Consider the following 26,480-nt stretch of genomic DNA (forward strand, 5'->3'; position numbering starts at 1 on the left):
AACAAATAAAAGGAAGTTCTTCATGCAGCGCACAGTCAACTTGTGGAACTCCTTACCTGAGAAGGTTGTGAAGGCTAGGACTATAACAGAGTTTAAAAGAGAACTGGATAAATTCATGGTGGTTAAGTCCATTAATGGCTATTAGCCAGGACAGGTAAGGAATGGTGTCCCTAGCCTCTGTCTGTCAGAGGATGGAGATGGATGGCAGGAGAGAGATCACTTGATCATTGCCTGTTAGGTTCACTCCCTCTGGGGCACCTGGCATTGGCCACTGTCGGTAGACAGGACACTGGGTTAGATGGACCTTTGGTCTGACCCAGTACGGCCTTTCTTATGTTCTTATGATGTATCAGCTCCAGGGACCCTGCTTGTGAAGGAGAAGGAACATCATTTAAAATTTAAGCATTTATCAAACGGATTTGCATTCTCTCTGAAAGCAGCGAGAGAGAGAATTCAAGTAGACCCACCCTTGTTGTGGAAGTAGAAGCTAAAGAGAGTAGACAAAGCTATAATAAAACAAAACAACGGTGAGGCTAGAGCAGAGATTGTGAACCTTTCCTGACTACAAAAACAAGGAGGAGTCCTTGTGGCACTTTAGAGACTAACCAATTTATTTGGGCATAAGCTTTGGTGGGCTAAAACCTGAGTAAGAAAGCAACCCAAATATCAAGACTCTCCCTATAAAATCAGGACATCTGGTCCCCTACCTCTCCCAGAGCTTCCTTCCCCTAGCCAAGTGGAATTCAACCTGGGGGTCTGCAGATTACGTCTAAAGCAGTGATACTCAGACCTCAGTGGTTCAGGAGCCAAATTAGCTATCAACATTATCCAAAAGACCCACAGTAATGTGAATTCATTGCTTCATTTACTATAGTACTATTCATATGTAAACAATATGACAGAGTATATATATATATAAAAATTTTCACAGCAACAAGTTAATAACAGCGCAAGTTAACTTAATTGGGTAGTAAAAGCATCCTGATTGGTTAATAACTTAGACCAGTTAATTAAATCATGCATGATTTACTGCATAAACAGTAATATCATGCAATGCAAAGAGCCACAGGAGACACATTAAAGAGCCATAGTTGATTATGACTGATCTAAGGGGGCTGTGAAAGGTAGTTGTTACTACAGAACAGTGGTTTTCAATCTGTGGTCTGTGGACCTCTGGGGGTCTGCAGACTATGTCTAAGATTTACAAAGGGGTTTTCACCTCTATTTGAAATTAGTTAGTGGCCCGTAAGTGAAAAAAGGTTGAAAACCACTGTTCTAGCCAGTTCACAGAGTACAAAAGCCAGGACTCTTCTGAACACATTAGCTAAATGGTACATAAAGCATTACAAATTATAGTTTTGTAGCACTTAGAATATACTTTGCCCATGTTTTAGTCTCATATTGCTTTTCCAAAATAGTTTTTCCTTCTGAAATGTGACATCATTACCTTTCTCACAAAATCTTTCAGAACCTAATTACACACAATGTGCCCATATTTCTAACAGAAGAGAGCACTTAATTAAATAGGACTTATCTTTCATAGAGACCTATTGGGAAGTATAAGCAGAAAAAAAAATATGGTCCTGATCTTCAGATGATGTGAATTGCCTACCTCTATCTAAGTGGATGTAGTTTATCCAATTTACACCAGCTAAGACTCTACATCTAAATGTTTATCTTTTCTTCTACAGATTAAAAGCAAAGAATCCAAAAGTCATGGCCATAATAGTTGGCTGTTTTTGTAGTCACTATGATTAGATTCTTGTTGCAACGGTCAGTTTGACAGCAGTGGGATCTAAAATTGGAACCATTACAAAGTCTCATCTTTTTTCTTTTTTTCTGTTGCTTCAATGGTGTTTCCAGCCAGTTATCTTTAAATAAAAAAAAAAAAAAAAGACAAAAGTTATATTAATCTATTTACTTCCCTATGGAGAAAAAGAAAATTGTTTGGTCATGGTATTCACAGGCCGATTAGAGATTTGTAGGGTTACCACTACCATATCTCTCTTAGGTACTTATATTGCCCCCATTGCTATGACATTCTACTACAGGGGAAGGCAAACTACAGCCCGCGGGATTGCCAGCCCTGTGGCACAGCGGGGCTAAGGCAGGCTCCCAAGCCCTGCACCACTCCCAGAAGCGGCCGGCACCATGTCCCTGCAGTCCCTGGGGGGCTGGGGAGGCAGAGGACTCCGTGCGCTGCCCTGGCCTGCAGGCACCACCCCCCCCCCCCAGCTCCCATTGGCCAGGAATGAGGAACCGCGGCCAATGGGAGCTTTGGGGGTGGTAACCACAGGTGAGGGCAGCACACCTGCCCCACCCCACCCCAGGAGCCACTGACGGACATGCTGGCCTTGAGCCCCCGCTGAACCCCTCCTGCACCCCAACCCCTTGCCCTGAGCCCCCTCCTGCACTCCACACCCCCTCCTGCACCCCAACCCCCTGCCCTGAGCCCCTGCTGCACCCTGCACTCCTCCTGTACCCCAACCCCCTGCCCTGAGCCCCCTCCTGAACTCCGCACGCCCTCCTGCACCCCAACCCCCTACCCTGAGGCCCCAACCACCAGCCCTGAGCCCCCTCCTGCACCCCAACCCCCTGCTCTGAGCCCCCAACCCCCTGCCCTGAGGCCCGGCTGCACTCTTCCCTCCTGCACCTCAACCCCCTGCCCTGAGCCCCCTCCTGATCTCTGCACCCCCTCCTGCACCCCAACCCCCTGCTCTGAGCCCCCAACCCCCTGCCCTGAGGCCCGGCTGCACTCTGCCCTCCTGCACCTCAACCCCCTGCCCTGAGCCCCCTCCTGAACTCCGCACCCCCTCCTGTACCCCAACCCCCTGCCCTGAGCCCCCTCCTGCACTCCACACCCCCTCCTGCACCCCAACCCCCTGCCCTGAGCCCCTGCTGCACCCTGCACTCCTCCTGTACCCCAACCCCCTGCCCTGAGCCCCCTCCTGAACTCCGCACGCCCTCCTGCACCCCAGCCCCCTACCCTGAGGCCCCAACCACCAGCCCTGAGCCCCCTCCTGCACCCCAACCCCCTGCTCTGAGCCCCCAACCCCCTGCCCTGAGGCCCGGCTGCACTCTGCCCTCCTGCACCTCAACCCCCTGCCCTGAGCCCCCTCCTGAACTCCGCACCCCCTCCTGTACCCCAACACCCTGCCCTGAGCCCCCTTCTGAACTCCACATGCCCTCCTGCACCCCAACCCCCTGCCCTGAGCCCCCTCCTGCACTCCAACCCCCTGCCCTGAGACTCGCTGCACCCCCCTTCCTGCACCTCAACCCCCTGCCCTGAGCCCCCTGCTGCACCCCGCACCCCTCCTGCATCCCAATCCCCTGCCCTGAACCCTTTCCTGCACACCACTCCCCCTCCCATATCCCGCACTCCCTCTCACCCCCACCCCCCTGCCCAGCCCTACATTCATGGCTCTGTATACAATTTCCCCATCCAGATGTGGCCCTCAGGCCAAATAGTTTGCCTACCCGTGTTCTAGTACTACGTTGTCAATGTATTTATACTCACTGTAGCCATGTGAGGTAGGGAAGTTTTATCATCTCCATTTTACAGATAGACAAGAGAGGCACAGGAACCCAGATACACAAAGATATTTAGGCTCCTAAATTCCATTAAATTCAGTCTAAGTTAGGAGCCTAAATACCTTTGTGGATGTAGGACAGAGATACTAAGGCTTGGATCCTCATTCCTCAAAGGGACTTACTTTTAGATGCCTAGACAATCACTGGAACAACAATAGATTGTTGACTAGAGAGAGACAGGTGCTTAAGAATTGGATCCACAAAAGCCAGCATGCTAGGCGAGGAGAAATGTAAACTAGCCAGTTGGAGATGTCAATGAGAGGGGTGTGTCCTAAACCCTGCCTCTTTCATGGAGTCAGGAGTCTCAGGCGGCATGACACCTGTGATTGTTCTGCTTGTGTGTACGCACTGGCAGTAGCTCAGAGAGAGCTAGCGTAAGTAGCTGCGTAGCCATGGCAGCGTAGGCAGCGGCAATAAAGGCACAGCTAAGTAATTCTGAGTATGTACCCACTGTTTTCAGGCGGGTTTGTACTCCGCATGGCTCAGCCATTCTGCTGCTGCCCATGCTACTGTGGCTATACTGCCTAGTTACACTCATGTTAGCTCTCATTGAGTTACCGTCAGTATCTGTATGCAAACTGGGGAAATTACGCCCCTAGATTGTGGTGTAGATATAGCCTAAATCAGGACTGCAGGAAGACACCTATCTCTGCTAGGGATCCACAGTCAGGAACCCCTCTCCTGGAGTCAGGCAGCTCAGGTCCCTAAGCCCTTTCTTGTGAGAATGAGTTAGGTGCCTGCCTCCCTCCATGCAAAACAGCCGGGAGGGGGACCTCTCTCTTAACCTTTAGCTCAGTGGTTTGGGTACTCACCTGGGGTGTGGGACACTCCAGTTCAGTCCCCCTCTCTGCCTGATGAGGAGAAGGGATTTGAACTGGGATCTCTTGCCTCAGCTGAGTACCCTAACCACTGGACAATAGAGCAAATCTCATGCTTATGCCCAACTAATATTTAATTAGTCAATTAAAGTGGAACAGCTTCAACAAGAGAGATTGAGCAAAACCCACAACAGAATATTCCATGACCCAATGGCTAGGGCGCTTACCTAAGAAGGGGAGATCCCACAGAGGGGTATTGAATTAGGCTCTCTCACATCCTCGGTGATTATCCTAACCACTGGGCTAAAGGTTATGAAGGAGGCCTCTTCACCCTCCCTGCTGGCTGTATTGTGTGGCGCAAGGTGGCCTCTTAGCACACATACCAGATTGGGCCCTGCACAGGAGCGGCGCCAGGGTTTTTGCTGCCCTAGGTGGCAGCACTCCTCCTCAGTAATTGGCGGCAGCTCCTCCTCTGAAACTGCATTCTTGGCAGCGGGGGTCCTTCTGCTCCAGGTCTTTGCGGTACTTCGGTGGCGGGTCCCGGAGCGAGTGAAGGACCCACCACCGAATTTCCGCCCAAGACCCGGAGTGGAAGAAGCCCTTCTGGGCAGCCCTGGTTCTTGGCGGCATTTCCGCGGCTGCTTTTCTTCCCACTCAGAGGAATGGCCGCCGAGGGCGGTGAAATGCCGCCCCCTACATCCTGCCGCCCTAGGCGACCACCTAGGGTTGCCTAGTGGAAGCGCCGGCCCTGGCCCTGCCTGCAAGATATGTGGAGGAGCATCTATGTCCATAAGAATGCCCATACTGGGTCAGACCAGTGGTCCATCTAGTCCAGTATCCTGCCTTCCAACAGTGGTCAATACCAGGTCATTCAGAGGGAATGAACACAACAGGCAATCATCGTTGTCCAATGCTGTCCACTCCCAGCTTCTGACAATCAGAGGGTAGGGACGCCCAGAGCATGGGGTTGCATCCCTGACCATCCTGGCTAATAGCCATTGATGGACCTTTCCTTCATGAACTTATCTAATTATTTTCTGAACCCTGCTCTAGTTTTGGCCTTCACAACATCCCCCAATAACAAGTTTCACAGGTTGACTGTGCATTGTGTGAAGAAGTACCTAATTTCATTGGGTGACTCCTGGTTCTTGTGTTATGTGAAGGGGTAAATAACACTTCCTTATTCACTTTCTCCACACCAGTCATGATTTTATAGACCTCTTTCATATTCCCCTTAGTTATCTCTTTTGCAAGATGTAAAGTCCCAGTCTTTTTAATCTCTCCTCATATGGAAACTGTTCCAAACCCTTAATCATTTCTGTTGCCTTTCTCTATACCTTTTCCAATTTTAATACATCATTTTTGAGATGGGATGACAAGAACTGCACATAGTATTCAAGGTGTGGGTGTACCATGGATTTATGTAGTGACATTATGATATTTACTGTCTTATCTATCCCTTTTCCTAATGGTTCCTAATATTGTTAGCTTTTTTGACTACTGCTGGTGCTGCACATTCCCCATGTTGTGAACTGCTCTGAGGTGTAAGTAGGAGATAGGTATGCAGCAGTCTAAAGCGAGGCAGCAGTGTGCATGCCTAGACGCAGAAATGGAGGTTCCAGGAGAACCAAAGTGAAAATTTAGACACCACATGAGTCTAGGCATGTGTAGGATTAGTCTGCAGCCAAGTGGGAGTCTTGTGGATCACACTGGTGCATAAAGCCAAGATTTAGACACCTAACTTTCTTTGGGGATCTGGCCGTAAGTGACTTGCCAAAGATCAGACAATCTGTGATGGAGCATGGAATTGAACTTGCTTCTCCTTAATCCCTAACTACTGGACCATCCTTCCTTTCTACCAGGTGTTACAGATCAGTTCTTTCTCATATCAGAGGGTTCTCAAATTATTTGGCCAGATACAGATGAATCCTAAACCAAACCTCAGATCCAAACACGATTGAACTTTGTAAGAGTTAGGCTTGGGATCAGAACTTCACAGCTGTCCCCATCTTTAGAGAAGGCTGGACAAAACCCCCTGATCTAAACATGCCTGAATTTTATGGCTCTGGCCCATTTCTCATAACAAGAACCATAACAATCTTCAGGAAAGCAGCTTTCAGAAAGGGCAGAGGAAAGCATCACTTTATAAGACACAGAGGGTAGGATTAGATGACCTCTTGAGGTCTCTTCCAGCCCTACATTTCTGATTATTCTTATTGTGTACTGTGGACAGTGTTGACACAAACATGACAGCAGGCAGAGGAGCCCTTATAAATATGTTATGATTGTGAAGTAAAAGCACAGGGCAGGGCTCAAATTATATTAATATACAGTACTATATGTGTCATTTCCATAGCAAATTATTAATCTTACAAACACATGAATAAGGTTCATATGATTTCACTGCAGGCTCAGAAAAAGCAGCGGAGCATATATGGGCAGAAAAAAATCATTAATTCATCTCTAATACCTGATGTTTCCCCTTTGGTTTATCTGTGACATCCACACAGTGCTGCTTGTCCTTACAATGTGTGATGAAAAAGAAGCTGCTCCAGCATAGGGGGCATTACTGGGTGGACCTGGGCTGGAGGAAAAAATGTGTCTGTCCTTCTACAACGTGTTTGTGTCAACACTGCCCTTTCTGGATAAAGACTTCCTGGAGCAAGCATGTGTGATCTTATAGCCCTCTAGTGGCTGCACACTAAATAGGCTATTGAAGTCCTTGAATGTTTTGGGTTACCCACAGTACACAATAAGAATAATCAGAAATGTAGGGCTGGAAGGGACCTCAAGAGGTCCTCTAATCCTACCCTCTGTGCTGAGGCAGTACTTAGTATACCTAGACTATCCCTGAGAGTTGTTTGTCTAACCTGCTCTTAAAAACCGCCAGTGGCAGGGATTTCACAACCTCCCATGGAAGCCTGTTCCAGTGCTTAAAAATCATTATAGTTAAGCTTTTCTTAATAGCTAACCTAAATCTCCCTTGCTGCAGAATAAGCTGATTATATCTTGTCCTACCTTCAGTGAACATGGAGAACAACTGATGACCGTCCTGTTTATAACAGACCTTAACAGTGGTTTCCAACCTTCTTAAGCACAAGATCACTTTTTGAATTTAAGTGCAACCCAGTATCTACTTCAAAGAAAATGTAGAAATAACAGTAATCATACAAACCCAAACACCCTTACTCTGCCCATTGCCCCACCCCTTTCCTGAGGCCATGCCCCTGCCCCGCCCATTCTCTGAGGCCCTGCTCTGCTCACTCCATCCCCCCTCCCTCCATTGCTCGCTCTCCCTCACCCTCACTCACCTAACTGCTTTAATTAAATTACCTACACCTGTAAGTTTCAAATATGCAGATACTTACCAATGGGTATGGCACAGTCAAGGCTTCCTCAGCAAAGGGACTATTTTTACCTTGAAGCCAGGCTGCAATGCTAGGGCAGGGCCAGTACCTGCCCTTCCCTCATCAGGTTTTGAGGGTGGGGAAAGGCATGTGTGATGGTCCCTGGGGATTGAGCCAGCGCTGGACACAGTGTCTGCAGGGAGCAGAAATCGGCGCGGTCATGGCAGATGTTATCACTGACCCACGGGGCTGGGTGGCCTGCTGAGATGAGTGATGGGGTGGAGGTGGCACTCCCTCCCCGGCGCCCTGTGATACCTGGCCTGTGCCCAACCATCTGGGGCTGGCATGAGCTGCCTGGCATCGCTGCTCACCTCCCAAACATTCTTCCACACCTCTCTAGGGGGATGTGTCCCACAGTTTGACTAAGGCGGGATATGATAAAGGTCTATAGAATCATGACTGGTGTGGAGAAAGTAAATAAGGAAGTGTTATTTATTCCTTCTCATAACACAAGAATTAGGGGTCACCAAATGAAATTAATAGGCAGCAGGTTTAAAACACACAAAAGGAAGTATTTTTTCACACAAACGCACAGTCAACCTGTGGAACTCTTTGCCAGAGGATGTTGTGAAGGGTTCAAAAAAGAACTAGATAAGTTCCTGGAGGATAGGTCCATCAATGGCTATTAGCTAGGATGGGCAGGGATGCAAAACCATGCTCTGAAGTGTCCCTAGCCTCTGTTTGCTAGAATCTGGGAATGGGCGACAAGAATGGATCGCTTGATGATTGCCTGTTCTGTTCATTCCCTCTGAAGCACCTGGCATTGGCCACTGTCAGAAGACAGGATACTGGGCTAGCTGGACTATTGGTCTGACCCAGTATGGCATTCTTATGTTCTTAAATGGGTCTAAGGCCAGATGGGTCAAATGGGGAAGTGTGGGGGTAGCTAGATCACAATCAGGGCTGTCCCTAGACATTTTGGTGCCCTACACAGCCCCAGGCCTCCGCGGGAGGGGGGGCTGAGCCCAAGGTCTGTGGGGTGCATGAGCAGGCTTGGGGGGGGGTAGGGGGAAACCACCCCCCAGCACGAGCTGGTGGAGCAGAGCGGGTTGGGGCCAGGTCATTCCACTTCCTGCCACCCGCTGATTGCGGGGCAGTCAGGCCCGACCCGCACTCATGGGGTAGCAGGAAGTGAAGTGACCCAGCTCTAACCCACTCTGCTCAGCTACCCCGGTGGAGCAGAGTGGACTGGGGCCGGGTAGTTCCACTTCTCGCCACCCGGCGAGTGCGGGGTCAGGCCTGTTGCAGTCCCCCAGGACGTAGCTCAGGGGAAGGGCTGGAGTGGGGGGTAGGCCTGGGGCAAAGCAGGGGTAGGAAAAGGCGGGGTGGGGGTGGAGCAGGGGCAGGGCTATGGGGAAGGGGTGGAGCAGAGGCGAGGGCTATGAGGAAGGGGTGGGAAGGGGTGGGTGCGGAGCAGGGGCGGGGGCTTTGGGGAAGAGGTGGGGTGGGGGCGGAGCAGGGGCAGCTTTCCTGGCCGGCTCAACCAGCCGGGGGATTGGGCTGGCTGCTGGAGCAGCACGCAGCTGCGTAGGGCACCAGGAAATTTGGGGCAATTAGTTTGTGTATGGGTAAGGATGGTCCTGATCACAATTCAGTTTTCTGTGTGGTATACTTTTAAATGAATCCCTGCCTGTGTTGTGAGGCAGTGCAAAATGGCTATCACACAGCAAAAGCTTCCTCTCATGGAGATCCTGGCAGCCACATCAGGGTCACCACATTCAGCCAAATTCAGAGAGACATGAAGATATAAACATGAAGCGGGATTACATTGTAGGGCTTACCTGAGGGTTAATTTACATAGACAACCTGGATCCCCAGTAGACACTATACCAACTGTTATGTCAGCCCAAAGTAGACTGCATACAGTGTCTCTAAATCTCTGAGTAGTTCAGGCCAGAGCCCAATAGAAGGAGGATCTCTCAGCCCAGGCAGATTTTGCTCCTCCCTGGAACCAAGGGCTCCTTCTGTAGCCCAAACTATTGCATTTTAAAGACCTGCTTTGCTAATGAGGCCCAGCTGTCAGTTCCTGCCTTCAGGCCTGATTTTGGGGGTACAGAGCAAGAATAAGAAACCAAGTATTTTTCAGGTTTCAGAGTAGCAGCCGTGTTAGTCTGTATCCGCAAAAAGAAGAACAGGAGTACTTGTGGCACCTTAGAGACTAACAAATTTATTAGAGCATAAGTGGGCTGTAGTCCACGAAAGCTTATGCTCTAATAAATTTGTTAGTCTCTAAGGTGCCACAAGTACTCCTGTTTTTCTTTTTGCAAGTATTTTTCCTCCTTCACTAAGAAAGTAACTCCTTCCTCTCGGAGTGGAGGAGGTGCACCTCACATGGCAGAAGGTGGAATTCCTACTGTGGGAGTTGATAAGAGCATTCTTGTTTCCATTGGTTTGGCGTCACAAGATTTGAACTAGAATCCCTTCTATTTGGCTTTTCTTTGTTGGGAGCATACAATGCACTTACAGCAGACTGTTTCTGCTCCAGGCACTGTGCTTATTAAGGGTGAGGAAAACTGTTTATATTTTAAAAAGCGAATGCAATTCCATGACATGACTCTGGAAGCAGGAAGATACTAAAAACCAAGTGAGGGGAGGGCCTTGGAACAGAGGCTGATGATGCCATGACTTTTCCAAATGGAAATCCAAAAAATTATGCAGAAGCAGAAAACAGCTCTAAGAAGGATGAAAGGCAGAGTTGTTCCAAGAGAAGCAAGATAATTAGAGGCTTTATGGCATATTTTATAGATTCCATGTAAATTTGCTTGAAGTCCAATATGCTCCTTGTGTTGCTAATGAAATGGCTGCTAATAAACACAAGAGCAACAATTAACAAAAAGTGATGTTACCTGAATCAGTATGATTTGAAACCAGCATCAAAGAGAAAAAAATTAAATTTGGAACTAACAAAGAACAGAGGGAGTATCTGGTTCAGAAAGGCAATGATTCATATAATCATCTAGTGATTTTTCATGCAATACATTTTTTATTAGCGTCAATAATAATAAAATATTGGCAGTTATAAGTGTTGCGCTAAGAAGTTCTACAAGTCTATTTCTGAAACATCCACATTTAGAAGCCCTTAGAGTCAGTTGCATTTGCTGAATCTGTTTTCAAGCAGAAATTAAAGCATATCCATACTGGAAATTTTGCTAGGTATGCCCTTTTAAACTCTTAACTGTTTTTCAGACAAAAATATCAGACTAATGCCAGAAGATTGCATACAACTCTGAATATACAAAGTTGTTTGCTGTGCAAAGGACCTGCTCAGCTCAAATCTTTGTTTTGAAAGCCATCATAAGTAAAAGATAAAATTTACACAAGATGCTGAAGCAGCAACTACATGTACCTGCATGCTCATAGAACTCTACAGAAAGGCAGGGCATTCCTTACTTAATTAAAATGCACCTCAATTTAATTTTCAATTGTAAAACACTCAAAAGCTTTCCCCCAAAATAATGCAATTTCAATGGCTTCATAATTCATTTGAAAAACATTGCTAAACATATTTCAGCAAGAAGTAGGATTTCAACTATATTAATAAGATCATAAGAAATTTTACTTCTAAACAACAGCAGGAGAATTCACTGGCTGAAGGATAATAAAACATATTGGAGAAGAGAGAAAAACATAATTGCAAATTCATAGAACATTAAGAAATTACAATTTTCTAGCACGTAGTATGTATTTTCCCATGTTTTTTCCATATACAGCTTTTTCTAAAAGATGGTATTTTCCTCCAAATGTGGCATCACAGAATGTTCTACCTCTCTCTGACTGATTACACACAATGTGCCCCTTTTTCCAGACAGCTGTTGACAGTAATGTATCTGAGAGAGAGCACTTTGTGAAGCATGATTTATAAATCAGAGGGCAAAACTCCACCACCCCATAGTTAAGAGAATTGGGAAAATATTTAGCAATACAAACAGAAAAAAATATCAGAGGGGTAGCCGTGTTAGTCTGAATCTGTAAAAAGCAACACAGGTCCCTATGCCACAGGACCCTCTGTTGTTTTTTAGAAAAAAATATGTTTATCTTTTTGTCTCCAGATTAAAAGCAGAGCATCCAGATCATGGTCATCACAGTCGCAATGCTGAAGGTTGTTTTACTAACCACTGTGGCTGGACTCTTGTTGCAAAAGTCCTTTTGACAGCAGTGGAAATCAAAGTTGTCAGCACCAAAATCATCAGCAATCTCATTCATATTGCATCGGGAGTGTTTCCAGCAGGCATAGGTTTTCACATCAGCTTAAAAAAAAAAAAAAAGAGTTAGAAGCAGGATACCATACTGTTTGCTTCTCTATAGAAAGAAGCAGAATCACTGCCCTGGTCTGAACATGCCCAGTTCTTGTCGTTCAAACGCCTTTCAACATGTTCAGTCACTCTTCTGTGAACACACACTATAAACATGCTGGTGGGAACACAATATGTGAGGCAATAACAGGCTTGTCGTCAGATCAGTATTAACTTGAGATATGACTCAAGTATTCCCTCTAACTTAATGTCTACACACAAATCTCTAGGTCAACTGAAATAGTGCTTTAAACTCGAGCTAGTTGGCCCATCAGGGGATCTGGGTTGAATCTCAAGTGCTGCTGTCTTTCAAGCTAATAATGCAGTGGGGATGCAATTACAGCCAACAGCTTGAGTTAGCACAACTCATAAGCTACACACAGTGATTGGGTTAGCAGCTAAGTGTTCTTTCACAGGAAAACCTGGAATGAACTATTCATTGCTGGATAATGCCCAGTTTGTGCTCAGTTCTCACCACAGAGTCTACAGTTTAATGAAAACACTACATAGAATAGTGTCCTTTTCTAGTTGTGCCTGTGAAGTTTCCTTCATGCTCATGGATTCACAAGCTTGCAGCTTCAATACATTTTGGCAGTGACAGAACTGGGGGCATTTAAAGACCCCCATTATCACAAGACACCATACCCAGTCCCTATTTTGGAGAGGAAGAATGAAATGGGGGTGGAGAAGAGGGAGTGTATGTGGTGGAATCTAAAGATAGTAGAAATATATTTCAGTCTGGCAGTCATTTCTTTTACAAAAGGAGTTAGGCGCTGTCTACATGAGAAAGTTGCACTAATTTAAAAAGGTGAGATGTTCAACTGATGCAAAAGAATACATGGAAACTCTTGTATAGTATTGGTTTAAGAATGGCTTATTTCAATTTTAGTTTTCTTAAATGAATACAAGAGTTTCCACACAGCCTTTTGCATCAGTTTAACTGAATCAATTTAAAATCTCACTTTCAGTTAAAATAATGCAACTCTCTCATGTAGACAAGCCCTCAGTTAAAGGCTCCATTTACAGCTCACCATATGATCTCCCAGCCATTCTTGTAGGAATCCCAACCTACAAAATGCAAGAGGCAAAGTCACGGTTTGGTTTGGGCAGTGTGGGATCTCTGACTAAGCAGGTTGTTTACCCCAGCAATTCTGTCTCTTTAAAAAGTTAGGCATGGAGTAAATCCAGGTCCAAAAGAAACTTCTAGTCACTGGCTTCCTTTAGTTTATTCTTAAAGAAATAACAAAACTCTAGGTTAGCTTGCTTCAATCAAGCCCACAGTGATAGCTCACTTACTGAGTATATAGTTCTATACAGTCTAGCCAACTGTTTCAGTTCCAGGGCTGCCCGGGGGGGGGGGGGGGGGGGGTCAAGTGGGGCAATTTGCCCCAGATCCCCACGAGAGTTTTTCGGGGACCCCGGAGCAGGGTCCTTCACTCGCTCCGGGGGCCCTGGAAAACTCTCGCGGGGCCCGAGCCCCCGGAGCTTCTTCTGCTCCGGTTCTTCGGCAGCAGTTCGGCGGCGGGGGGTCCTTCCGCTCCAGGACCCGCCGCCGAAGTGCCCTGAAGACCCGTGGCGGGGGGTCCTTCCGCCCCGGGACCTGCTGCCGCTGAACACCCCAGGGCCCCTGAATCCTCTGGGCAGCCCTGTTCAGTTCTGAGCTTCTTTCTCAGGAAGAACATTCTCTCCCACAACAATCCTCTCTCTTCTGAAGGAATATCATTTATAAGAGCTCAAATCCATGCCAGCTGAACCACTTACTGCTTCTCAGTGCCTCTTAGCATTTCCCTTACTACTAGGAAGTATAAGCCCTATAATGGAAAATATATGATTACGACCAGAAAACAGACTTTCCTCCTATGAGGTTTCCTACAGTTCCTCATTCCTTGCTATTGCTTAGCTGTTTCTCAGAAAAGGTGAAGAATAAGTGCAATGTTGATGTCATCCACACTTGGCATTCAACACGTGGAAAAACCTTGTTCCTCCAGGCAGATTCATGTTTTCAGGTCAATAACTCCTATGCTAGATTATATATATATATATATATATATATTTACTATTCTGCAATAAAAAAGCGTGCACCCAATATTCTGGGTGCTCATGACAATCTTTGAAAGAGATAAGTGGATATGACATTCTGGTGTCAGAATGGTTCATTTTTTGAAATATGCTTTGATTGTTCTGAATTTTTCAACCATAAGTTTATTTTAAGTGAACTATATTTATGCGGAGAACAAATTACATGAAGTGCACTTTATCCACTACAGTCTTATGCTGCCTTGCTGTTAATTCACTCACTTGGACTACTTCAATTTGACTTTTTTATTTACCTGGATATATGACAAATGTTGTACATCAGATGCACACACCACCATTTATCTTTATCGGGTGCTCAAAAAACAAATTGTACTGATGATTATTATCAGCATGTAATTCAAACGGTCTTTTATCGTGAACTAAATTAACAAACTGGAGTCGGACATTTCCAGACTTGAAATGCACAGACTTTGAATGAGTTAATTTTTCTGTATTTATTTTATTCTGTGGGATAGCATACATACCAAACCTGATCTGTAAGCAACTATCATCTCCATGGGTGCAAGTAGCATTGGTTAAACACAATGAAGGACTATCTGCACAGATGTAACACTTCAGGGCATATCCTAAAAAAGAAAATAATATTTTATCATTACATAGGAACCAGCTGCTTTTCTAATACAAACTCAAAATGCTCATAATGAAGGACTTTTCAATATCTGTTAGACCAAACCATTTTAAATCTTCAAATGAAAAACAGACTATTCTTCTTTAAGTACTGCAAGAGTCCCTTAGGCCGCAAATTATTTATGAGTCTCTCAATTTATCAACCCAAGTTCAGGGAAGCAGCAGCTACATTTAAATAAAGCAAATTGGGACTGCATCCAACTGCTGCAATGCATAAACTGAGCCTTAAGCTTTACCAGCCCAGGGACAATAACCTGAGTTTCCTACATCTTTGTTTTACTGGTGACATTGATTCAGAACTGCTTATCCTTTTAATCAGGCTCTTTGTCCTTTCCTTCTCATTGCTTCTTGCCCCACCCCTCAACCCCTCTTTCTTTCCCTCATCTCATCTCTTCTGTTCCATGAACTGACTCTCTTCCTACTTTTTCCCCCTGTCCTGAACTATGCGGGTTCTCATAAATCTTCAACACTATGCTGGTGACATCTTTTCCTAATCCTGACTGCTAGCACACTCCCTTCCTATCATTAACCTCCTTGTATCTCATGCTCTAATTTCTTATTCCTTTTTTCCCTACTCATCTCTGTTCTCATAAATCTTCAGCATTCTAGAATATCTGTCCTAATCCAGACCGCTAGCATACACTTCCCTCATCTTTCCATATCATTAACTTCCTTGTCTCTTATGCTCTTTTTCTTTTACCCTTCTTGCTCCCATCTCATCCTATGTTCCCACTGAAATATATGCTGCTGATTTTTTTCAAAGAAGCAAATACGTGTCTGTCCATCGCTGCCTCCTGCTAAATGCAACATCAGACTTGCTCAAATGTGTGTGATCCCATCTTTAGGCTGTACCCTAAAACAGCTATAACCCCTCATACGATGACAAAAAGGAATGTTTCTAGTTACCATTTTAAAACTAGAAAAGAAGAGATGATCATGACAATTCCTTTTTTGAAAATCTTGGCTCAAGTGCATTTGTTTTTGTATAACAAGTGTGCTTCAGGTGAAACCTTCTTTGAAGCAGACCAATTTTCCCCAATCCTTGCATGAATCCTTAAGCATAGCTGCGGAGAGAAGGAACTGTGAGACAGCAGTAGCCAACAGTGGCTTCCCCAGGAATTGAAATGGGGGGGGGGAGGTGTTTGAATTTACGGGGGGTGGGGGGGAGTGTCAGGGCAGATGGGGGGCGAGACTGTGAGGGTGAAGGTGGGCTGTATGGCACCACAGTAAAAACTGAAAAATGTTTCATGACCATTTTATTAGATTTAACTCATGTTTTAAAATCATCACACAAATTAAAGTTGGCTACTCAAGCCTTCTATGAAGCACGACATCTACATCCTTCTTGGTTTCTTGTTATAATTTTGCACAACTCTGTTAATGAACTTCTTGAATGCAATGTGTTCATCTTTGGTGACTTCTCGTGTGTCCGGGACTTCCATTCTTTCAGTAGATATGCTCATTAGTTCATTCACATGATCAGGCAGAAGGTGACTTCTTTCAGAACACAAAATTCTATTCAATGATGAAAAAGAACGCTCAACTGTAGCTTTTGTGACTGGGAGTGGCGAGAGATGAATTCCTACTTCTTTCATCCCAGGAATCAGAACACAAAGATTGGGTCGGTCGAGCCACTAGTGATGATAAAAAAGAAGTTGAAGTCAAATCCTCATTCATTCATCGTATGATATTGAACTCTGTGTTCAAATTTTCTATTCTGACTTGAGCACATGGCAGCCCCATTGCTGGTAGTGCCTCACTCCACTCAACTGTCAGTGTTTTATAGGACAGGCATCTGTAAAACCTACGTAGAGGTTGAGTAGAATCTAGAAGTCGTTGTAGATTTTAAATTATCAAGTCTGTGTACTTTTTCAGTTGTCTTAACAAACACTTCTTGTCTTCTTCACTTAAGGATTCAATATAAATGCCTTCATTAGTCAACTTCTGGACTGAAGTCTTTGCTTCTTCCAGTACTTTTTCAATGGATAGATCTCTGATTGATCCAAATGTAGCTTCTATTGCTGGACAAAGATCTACTACTGTTGTAACAGATGCCTGGATGGCATTGTTTAATGACCCAGGTGGTTTCAACAGTAGACTTATGAGAGAGAGAATGGCAATAGTCTTCTCTGAACGTAGTAGCAAAAGTAATCCACCACCCTCACTACTTACATCCATCCCATCTTGGTAGATACTTTCCAAAGCCAGTAATAATGGCTGGAGTAATTTTAGACAACAGCCAAGGATCGCTCATGAGACAGCCAGCAGGTTTTCCCAGGTTGAATTTGAACTTCAGTCCCAGTGTATCTTCTATATTTTCCAAGATATTCAGTCTGTTTGGACTCTTGCTGAAAAAAGAATATAATGAAGACATTAAATTTATAGCTTTTTTAATGTCTTTTGAAGCTTCTGCAGCTCGTACTAGTGCTAGTTGGAGTAGATGGCCTCTGCAGTGTGTATAGGAGAGATTAGTGTTACACTTTTCTCTGAGCAAAGCTTGTACTCCACCATATCTTCCAGAGAAGCTTGCAGCTCCATCAAATGCACGAGCAGCCATCTCTTTGGGGTCCAGTTGACAAGCATTTAACTTTTCTAAGATGTGGGTTGTCACAGATGCAGCCGATGTGTCTTCTATAACTTGAACATCTAGAAATGCATCTACTGGCCTACCTTTGACATCAAGATAACGTACACAATGACTTAATACTTGATGCCCATTTGCATCGGTGCATTCATCAGCCATGTATGCAAATTTTTTGAATGTGGTGAGAGAGTTCTTCACTTTTTCAACTGTTGAGTCTTTCACTGTTGCACCGCATGCTTCTAGCCAGTCAGTTGAATTTCTTGCAGAAAGATAGTGAGTATTTGCTGGTCTTGTTCGGAACCAGTGTTCAACTTCAGGATGAACAAGTGACAATGCACTTAACATTGGCCTCCGGTTTGTAATGTGTGGTATCTCTTGCTTAAATAGAAAGTAGGATGCCACAGCCATGTTTGTTCGCATGAACTGTGTTATGTCTCCAGCCTTCTAACTGCCTCATTAAGTACTTCTAAAATTGGCTTTGAAAGTGGGCTTATAAGGCTTTCTGCATGTTGATGCACTCCAGAGGCCTGGTGTTTTGCAGCCTTTTCACGTAGTTTGTCAGCATTGGCTTTGCTCATCGGTTTGACAAACCAAGCTCCTCCACTTTTACCAATTATAGCATTGGGAAGTTTTCCTTCTTTGTAAACTTTTTTGCAAGAGGTGCACCAGTAGGCATCTTTTGTAGCTTCAATAAATGGGAACACTTTGACCGACAAACATCGGAAACTGCCTTTAGGTTTTGGAGACACTGTTTCTTCAGTAGGTAGCTGTATTTGTGCTTCGGGCTGGTCGGATGTAGATATACCACTTGAACCTTCAGATGACATGTTGATATATTCTTGGTTCTTGATGTGTTCTTCACCTTGGTTAGTTTTTGAGGCCTTTGAGTGGAAAAATTATTGTATTGTTTTTTGTCTTTTCATTTTCACTTTGACCTGCAACATATAAAAGAGATATGAATAATGTTTTGTTAGGATAATGCAAATTTAACATAAGGATAATGCAAGTTACACCAAAACACATAACAAGTCTAGATTTCTAAAAATATATAATTTTTTTTTAAATGTACTTAATTTAAATTGACTTTTGAAAAGTAAGCCCTCTCATGGATCAGTAACTGGTTAAAAGATGGGAAACAAAGAGTAGAAATAAATTATTAGTTTTCAGAATGGAGAGAGATAAATAGTGGTATCCCTGAGAGGTCAGTACTGGGACCATTACTGTTCAACATATTCATAAATGATCTGGAAAAATGGGTAAACAGTGAGGTGGCAAAATTTGCAGATTATAAAAAACTATTCAAGATAGTTAAGTCCCAGGCAGACTGCGAAGAGTTACAAAGGGATCTCACAAAACTGGGTGACTGGGCAACAAAATGGCAGATGAAATTCAATGTTGATAAATGCAAAGTAAAGCACGTTGGAAAACAATCTCAACTATACATACAAAATGATGGAGTCTGAATTAGCTGTTAACACTCAAGAAAGAGATCTTGGAGTCATTGTGGATAGTTCTCTGAAAACATCCACTCAATGTGCAGCGGGAGTCAAAAAAACAAACAGAATGTTGGGAATCATTAAGAAAGGGATAGATAATCAGACAGAAAATATCATATTGCCTCTATGTAAATCCATGGTACATGCACACCTTGAATACTGTGTGCAGATCTGGTCACCCCATCCCAAAAAAGATATATTGGAATTGGAAAAGGTACAGAGATGGGCAACTAAAATGATTAGGGGTATGAAACAGGAGGAGAGACTAAAATGACTGGGAATTTTCAGCTTAGAAAAGAGACGACTAAAGGGGGATATGATAGAGGTCTATAAAATCTTGATTGGTGTGAAGAAAGTGAATAAGGAAATGTTATTTAATCCTTCACATAACACAAGAACTAGCAGTCACCCATTGAAATTAATAGGCATCAGGTTTTAAAAAAACAAAAGGAAGTATTTCTTCACATAACATAAGTCAACCCGTGGAACTCTTTGCCAGAGGATGCTGTGAAGACCAAAACTATAGCAGGATTAAAAAAAGAACTAGAAAAATTCCTGGAGAATAGGTCCATCAGTGACTATTAGCCAGGATGGGGAGGGATGCAACACCATGCTCTGAGTGTCCCTAGCCTGTTTGCCAGAAGCTGGGAATGGGCAACAGGGGATGGATCACTTGATGATTCCCTGTTCTGTTCATTCCCTCTGAAACATCTGGCCTCGACCACTGTCGGAAGACAGGATACTGGGCTATATGGACCATTGGTCTGACCCAGTATGACCATTCTTATGTAAAAATTAATTATAATAATAAAAATGTTTAGTACAGAAACTCCCCAACATAATGACCTCTCAAGATAGCAACAATGTGAGATAACAACCTTGGCAAATAATGCATTTTAAAAATCTTGGCCTACTAGGAAACATATATATATAAGTTTCCATTCCCAGTCACAAATCTAGCATTCTGGAGCAAAGTCACTAAAATATAGTTCAACAAACAAATGTTTATTTAACGTGCCCCTCACTTTTCCCTCCACCGCACCCCACTCACCCCGGTGTTGTCTTTGGTCAGTGGAGACTCAGAGTTCAGAAGTGCTTTCATGTGAGTACACCTCCCAGGTGGGGGGCAAGAAGGCACCTTGCTCGTTCCTCCAGCTGTTCACTGTTCGCTCTGGCCACTGCTGTTCATTGTGCCACCGTTCACTCCACCACTCTGTTGCCAATGGCCCTGCACAGTCACCTTCTGCTGCCACCTGCCACTGTGACCTCTGCGAGTTGGTCTCTTGAGGTTCCACCGAGCTCTCAGTGATTTCAGCTGAGCTCTCAGTGGGGGAACCTCGCTGCTAGTGCAGTCTGGGCTGTCTCTTCTACAGAAACACTGTCCCCACAGCAGGACTAAGCACTTAGACCTGATTATCAGTGATTTCAGCTGCAGTGGTCACTTAACAGAACAAAAGACTATCTATGGAGCCTAATCAGCTCTGTCTTTAAACAGTGGAGAGGGACAGGTCCCCACCCTCTGTCTTGATGCCCTCAACCAGCACAGGCTAAGTACAGTTCTACTGCCCTTTACTCATTCATTTCATCCCTCCCCCCTCCTCCCCCCCGCATTCAAGTGATTTGTAACCCAACCCCAACCAAAATCTATCACTTGGGCAACACAGCTCTGTTTGCTGGGTACCTAGGTAGATTAGGTGTAAATGTAAATATAATCTGATCCTGAAGCCTTTCCCTCCAGCCCCAGCTCATCACTAGCTGTCAGGGAGAGCTCATTTAGACTTCGCTTACAGATCATCATTTGAAATTATTAGGTTGGCCAACATCACCGAAATGAATGCACTGACATTGTCATAAAAAACAACAGCTGTATAAGGAAGCTAGTCTATGTTCATACTTTTCAAATCTATTATACTTTTTCAGATACATGTATTTTATTATACACTGTATATGCTTTTAAAGTGTGTATTAATGTTTCAATTTCAATTCAATTTTCAAAACAGTCACTAAATTGGCATGTAACTAGTTCACAAAACTGTGGGGGAGGTGTTGGGAAATCACTGGTACCCAATATTTGTTACACGTGTAATTGAAGGAGGCCAGTCTATCATCTTGGATTATATCTTTAATATTTGTTAATCCTTTTGCTATCTAAATTGTTTTAAGCATGGAGTAGGCCTTAATCCTGAGGCACGGGTTATCCATAGTGGTACAAGAAGGATCTTGTGTGACAAGCAAGACTGGTTTTTTATTCCATATAAGTTGCATGATAAGCCTATATATTTGAGCAAAGAGCAAGGGGGAGATCTTGAAAGGCAACAGACTACTAATAAAAGTCATTCTTGGGCAGATATTCATTTTGGCTAGTTCTATTCTCCCTGATAAGAATAGAGGAAGGAGACACCACTTTTCCATGTCCTTGGAAATTTCTTTTAATATATAGTTTATAAAAACAATTTTGGGAAGATTAGGACAAATTTAACACCTAAATAAGTTATTTCCTTGCATATTTGAAAGGCAAAATGCTGAAACTGAGAAGAATCTGATCTTTTAGATATATCCATTGTTTGAGATTTATTCCAGTTAATGCAAAAAACCGAGATCTTTCAAAAAATATCAACAACATTCAATAATGATGGGATTGATGAGGATGGATTCTTCAATAGTACAAAAATGCCATCAGCATATCAACTGATTTAGTATTCTTTCCTGTTTATAATCATACCTTCAAGGACTGTGTGCTGATGTATGTACATTGCCAGTGGTTCAAGAGAGAGATTAAAAAGGAGGGGCAAGAGGAGACAGTCCTGTCATATCCCTTTTTATAGTTGAAATGTGGGAGAAATAATTCCATTAGTTGATAGTGAAGCAAGGGGAGAGTTGTATAATACACTAATCCAATTCAGGAATATTGGTCAAAATCCAAATCTTTTAGGACAGACATTAGATAAAGCCATTCAACCCTATCAATGACTTTCTCTGCATCTCGAGATAAGGCTATATGTAGGGAAAATCTGACATCTGAGCTTGCTGGATCAAGTGAGCTATTTTTCTTGTATTATCAGCAGCCAGTCTTCCGTTAATGAAACCAACGTGATCTGTGGGTATAATTGATGGGATGATGGTGTTCAGTTGTGTTGCTAAAATTTTTACAATTATTTTGCTATCTGTATTCAACAGAAATATGGGGCGGAAGTTACCACAGTTGCAACCATCTTTGTTCTTTTTAATATTAAAGCAGTTCTCATGTCATGAGACATGGTTCCTTTTTGGAATGTTTCAGTGAAATCCTTTGAAAAAATAGAAGATACCTAATTATAAAATGTTTTGTAGAAATCTGACAGAAAGCCATCCATCCCAGGGGCCTTGCCGAAATTCATATTTTTATAACCTGTTTGATTTCTTGTGATAGCTTTGTCCATATGTGATGTTGCACTCCATAATGTTTTATGGAAATATGCTTATGAGTGTGAATACAATGTAACTGGAATATGCTTTATGCAAAAGGTCTCTTGTAAGGTATCGTTACAAAGCTTATAATCTACTGAGTGTGTTCATCCTATTTGTATGAATGTATCATTCTTGTATCTGAAACTAGGAATATGAAGTATAACTCTGAGATCCTACTGTAATTATGCAAAGTGTGGGCCATTGATGGTGGTTTAGAATCTTGATGGCTCCCATTGACTAGGACAATTGGTTGTAAATGGCTCGGTTTATTTGCAAGCCTTCCTGTGTTCATGTGAGCCAGCCCAGGAGAAATAGAGGCTGGGGTCTCACAGGACATGTGACCATGTCACATGATGCTGGAATCCATCTTAATTCTGGTACTTTTCCATTTAGAAGGTGGGATGGGGACCCAGAGAGACAAAAGATTCCCGCCTTGGGCCAAAGCTATACAAGGTGGTGGAACAGGACAAAGGGGGCTGCCAGTCATGAGAATACCACTAGTTACCACCTGAGCTGGAACTAACAAGGACTGTACCAGGGGAAAGAATTGGGCCCAGACTAGGAAGGAGTCTAGTCTGTGAAAGAAATGTATTGGAACATTTCTGAGGGTGAGATATTACCTGTATCAATTTCTTAATATATTAGGCTTAGACTTGCGTGTTTTTGCTTTATTTTGCATGTTGACTTACTTTGTTCTGTCAGTTATTACTTGAAATGACTTAAATCCTACTTTTTATACTTAATAAAATCACTTTTGTTTATTAATTAACTCAGAGTAAGTAATTAATACCTGGGGGAGCAAATAACTGTGCATCTCTCTCTATCAGTGTTATAGAGGGTGGACAATTTATGAGTTTACCCTTATAAGCTTTATACAGAGTAAATGGATTTATTTACTCTGTATAAACACTGTGTGTCTGGGTGCTGGAGATAAACCAAAAACTGCTCAGCAGGTCACCTAAGTCTGCTGCTTTGGGGCTCAGAGGTAAATTCAGCACGTCAGGTGACAGTCCCAAGGGGGTCTCTGTGACTGAACCCATCACACCATAAACACTTAACTTAGGATATTAAAAGGCAGACCTTCAGTAAAATGATCAAATTTATTAGAGTCAAAGTAATTGTCTTATTTATATAAAGTTTGATAGAATTGCTTAAATTGATTATTTATATAGAATCATAGAAGCGTAGGACTGGAAGAGACCACAACAGGTCATCTAGTCCAGTCCCCTGCACTCAAGGCAGGACTATGCATTAACTAGACCATTCCTGACAGGTGTTTGTCTAACCTGTTCTTAAAAACCTCCAATGATGGAGATTCCACAACCTTCCTAGGCAATTTGTTCCAGTGCTTAATTACCCTGACAAGAAGTTTTTCCTAATGTCCAACCTAAACCTCCCTTGCTGCAATTTAAGCCCGTTGCTTCGTGTCCTATCCTCAGAGGTTAACGAGAACAATTTTTCACCCTCCTTGTAGCAATCTTTTACATACTTGAAAATTGTTATGGCCCCCCCTCAGTCTTCTTTTCTTCAAATTAAACAAACCCATTTTTTCAGTCTTTCCTCATATTTGCTAGACTTTTAATCATTTTTGTTGCTTTCCTCTGTACTTTCTCCAATTTGTCCATATTTTTCCTGAAATGTGGTGTCTAGAACTGGACACAATACTCCAGCTGAGACTTATCAGCGCAGAGTGGAAGAATTACTTCTTGTGTCTTGCTTGCAGCACTCCTTCTGATACATCCCAGAATGATGTTTGCTTTTTTTGCACTAGTGTTATATTGTTGACTCATATTTAGCTTGTGATCCAACATAACACCCAGGTCCCTTTCCACAGTACTCCTTCCTAGGCAGTCATTTCCCATTTTGTACTCCTAAGTGGAGTACTTTGCTTTTGTCTTCATTTAATTTCATCCTAGTTACCTCAGATCACTTCTTCAGTTTGTTCAGATCCTTTTGAATTTTAATCTTATCTTCCAAAGCCCTTGAAACCCAGCTTTGTATTGACTGCAAACTTTATAAGTGTACTCTCTATGCCATTATCAAAATCATTTATGAAGATATTGAACAGAACCAGACCCAGGACCAATATGCCCTTCCAGCTTGACTGTGAACCACTGATAACTACTCTCTAGGAATGCTTTTCCAACCAGTTGTGCACTCACCTTATAGTAGCTCCACCTAGGCTATATTTCCCTAGTTTGCTTATGAGAAAGTCATGCGAGACAAGAAAAATAAATTCCATGGCCTTTGTACACAAGGATTTCACCTTTTCTGGCAGCATTCATTAATGTGACTTTATCATTGAACTTCAGTAGCTTGAAGATGATGGGTTTGGGCTTGTCAGACTCTCATTGTCTAGTACCAGGCATTTCATGAGCTTTTTCAGTTTCTAATGGGGGCAGCTGTGGATCCAGTTTAAGTATGTCAGGGAGCAGTTTCTGAAGAAAGCTGATAATATCCTTCTCCTCTAGATCCTCAGCAATGCCCAAGAGGCAAAGGTTGTGTCTGTGAGACCCTTAGGGCTTGACTACATTACCCGCTGGATCAACGGGCAGCAATCGATCCAGTGGGGGTCAATTTATCACGTTGCCGAGCGCTCTCCCATCGACTCTGGTACTCCACCAGAGCGAGAGGCGCAGGCAGAGTCGATGGGAGAGCCTCAGCCATTGACTTACCACAGTGAAGATAGTGCGGTAAGTAAATCTAAGTTATTCACGTAGCTGAAGTTGCGTAACTTTAGATCGATCCCCCCCCCCCCAGTGTAGACCAGGCCTGAGTCATCTTATTTTTCTTCCAGTTTCTCTAGTCGAAGCTTTAAGGGGCAGTTCCTTCTTCAATTTCCCTGGCTTCAATGGCAGTCTTTTGTAGCTCATTTTCCTTGTAAATTATATGGGATTTTACAACACCTGTATCTTTAGAGAGGCCACGAATACCTTTTGAGATTGAATCCAGTCTGACTGTGAGGAATTCTTTCAGTGCTGTAATATTCTAGGCTAGGTCCTGCTGTGGCTGTGTAGTCTCTCCTTTCAGCTGCTTAAGTGATTCAGGCCTGGGTCTTTTCTTGTCTCTCATTTCTCCACTGGCATCCATATTCAACAGTTTGAAATTTATCCATGGGATTAATTTAAACTTTAGGACAGAAACTTATTGTCAATTTGCCAGGAAAGTAATGATTAGAGATGAATTGATATGTTTTGAGGGAGGAGGTCTGAGATTAGGCAATCATCCTTCTCACAGGTACCATGTGACCCACTGCTCCCTCCTCTTCTCCCCCACATCCTTCTTGGGGAACAAAACAAAACAAAAGCCAAAACCTAAATTTTTTTTCCATAGGCTGTTAAAGGAAAAGAGAGAAGAATCAAGCAAGAAGGAAAAGGATGAGACGGACTAAGAAGAGTGGAGCAGGAAAAGTGCAAGTCCTACCCTCTTTAAAAATAACCTATACCCAGTTCACACACTGAGACAGACAACTTTGAAAAGCCTCTTTTAAAAATAAGTTTAAAATTTTTTAAATTCACAATTAAGATTTTTAAATAAAAATTTAATCTTGACCTCCCCAAAGGATGTTCCTTGAGATTTCTTTAGCAAATTTTGCCACAGCATCCCCCTGAAGGCAACATTGTAGTTGTCTACACATCTGAAAACTTATCCTATGAACATTTTAAATCTGCTTCTACCAAATATTTCCAGTTTTTATCCCCTGGCAACCTTCTGCTGATACTATAGCAATGAAACAAGATATTTTGTTCCTATACTGCTATGGGATGCACACTGTATGCCTGTATTCTTGCTTCAGCTTGAAAACTTTCTGTTAAGGAAATCTACCTCCACCCCTGAACCTGCCCTCACCGCAGAAAGTGACACTGAAATGCTGTACATTTATATAAGCTGCACTACTTCCCCCGGAACTTGTGTCTATAATGACAAATTCTATCTTTGACTACATTGTGTACCTGTTTAATGTGACATTGGCATGTATGTAAGTAAAAGCGCTAATGTAGAACCTCCAGGATACCTACCAGAACTGCAATAAGCAATCAGAACAATGAAGACAGTGAACAGGATACCATTCATTTTGTTCATGTTTCTTCCAGAATCTGGAAGCAAGAATAAATGAAAAA

The 26,480-nt window shown here is 43.3% G+C and overlaps 1 protein-coding gene across 4 annotated transcripts in view; it reads right to left on the reverse strand.

Annotated features, from left to right (window-relative positions):
• Positions 1-930: 930 nt before the first annotated feature.
• Positions 931-26,480, reverse strand: part of LOC128837411 (CD59 glycoprotein-like) — a 35,135-nt gene continuing 9,585 nt past the window's right edge. For 2 of the 4 annotated variants that reach the window (XM_054028585.1, XM_054028584.1), the window contains exons 2-4: positions 26,379-26,456; positions 14,670-14,771; positions 10,777-12,063 (exon numbers count right to left, since the gene is read on the reverse strand). In XM_054028585.1, the coding sequence (XP_053884560.1) occupies positions 11,867-12,063; positions 14,670-14,771; positions 26,379-26,442 (363 nt within the window). In that variant the 5' untranslated portion in view covers positions 26,443-26,456 and the 3' untranslated portion in view covers positions 10,777-11,866. Of the gene's footprint in view, positions 1,872-10,776; positions 12,064-14,669; positions 14,772-16,071; positions 18,352-26,378; positions 26,457-26,480 lie in introns of those variants that run through there. The other 2 variants (XM_054028586.1, XM_054028583.1) reach the window with 2 other exon arrangements.

Source organism: Malaclemys terrapin, chromosome 4 (assembly GCF_027887155.1).
Source record: "Malaclemys terrapin pileata isolate rMalTer1 chromosome 4, rMalTer1.hap1, whole genome shotgun sequence".
Taxonomy (NCBI): Eukaryota; Metazoa; Chordata; order Testudines; family Emydidae; genus Malaclemys; species Malaclemys terrapin.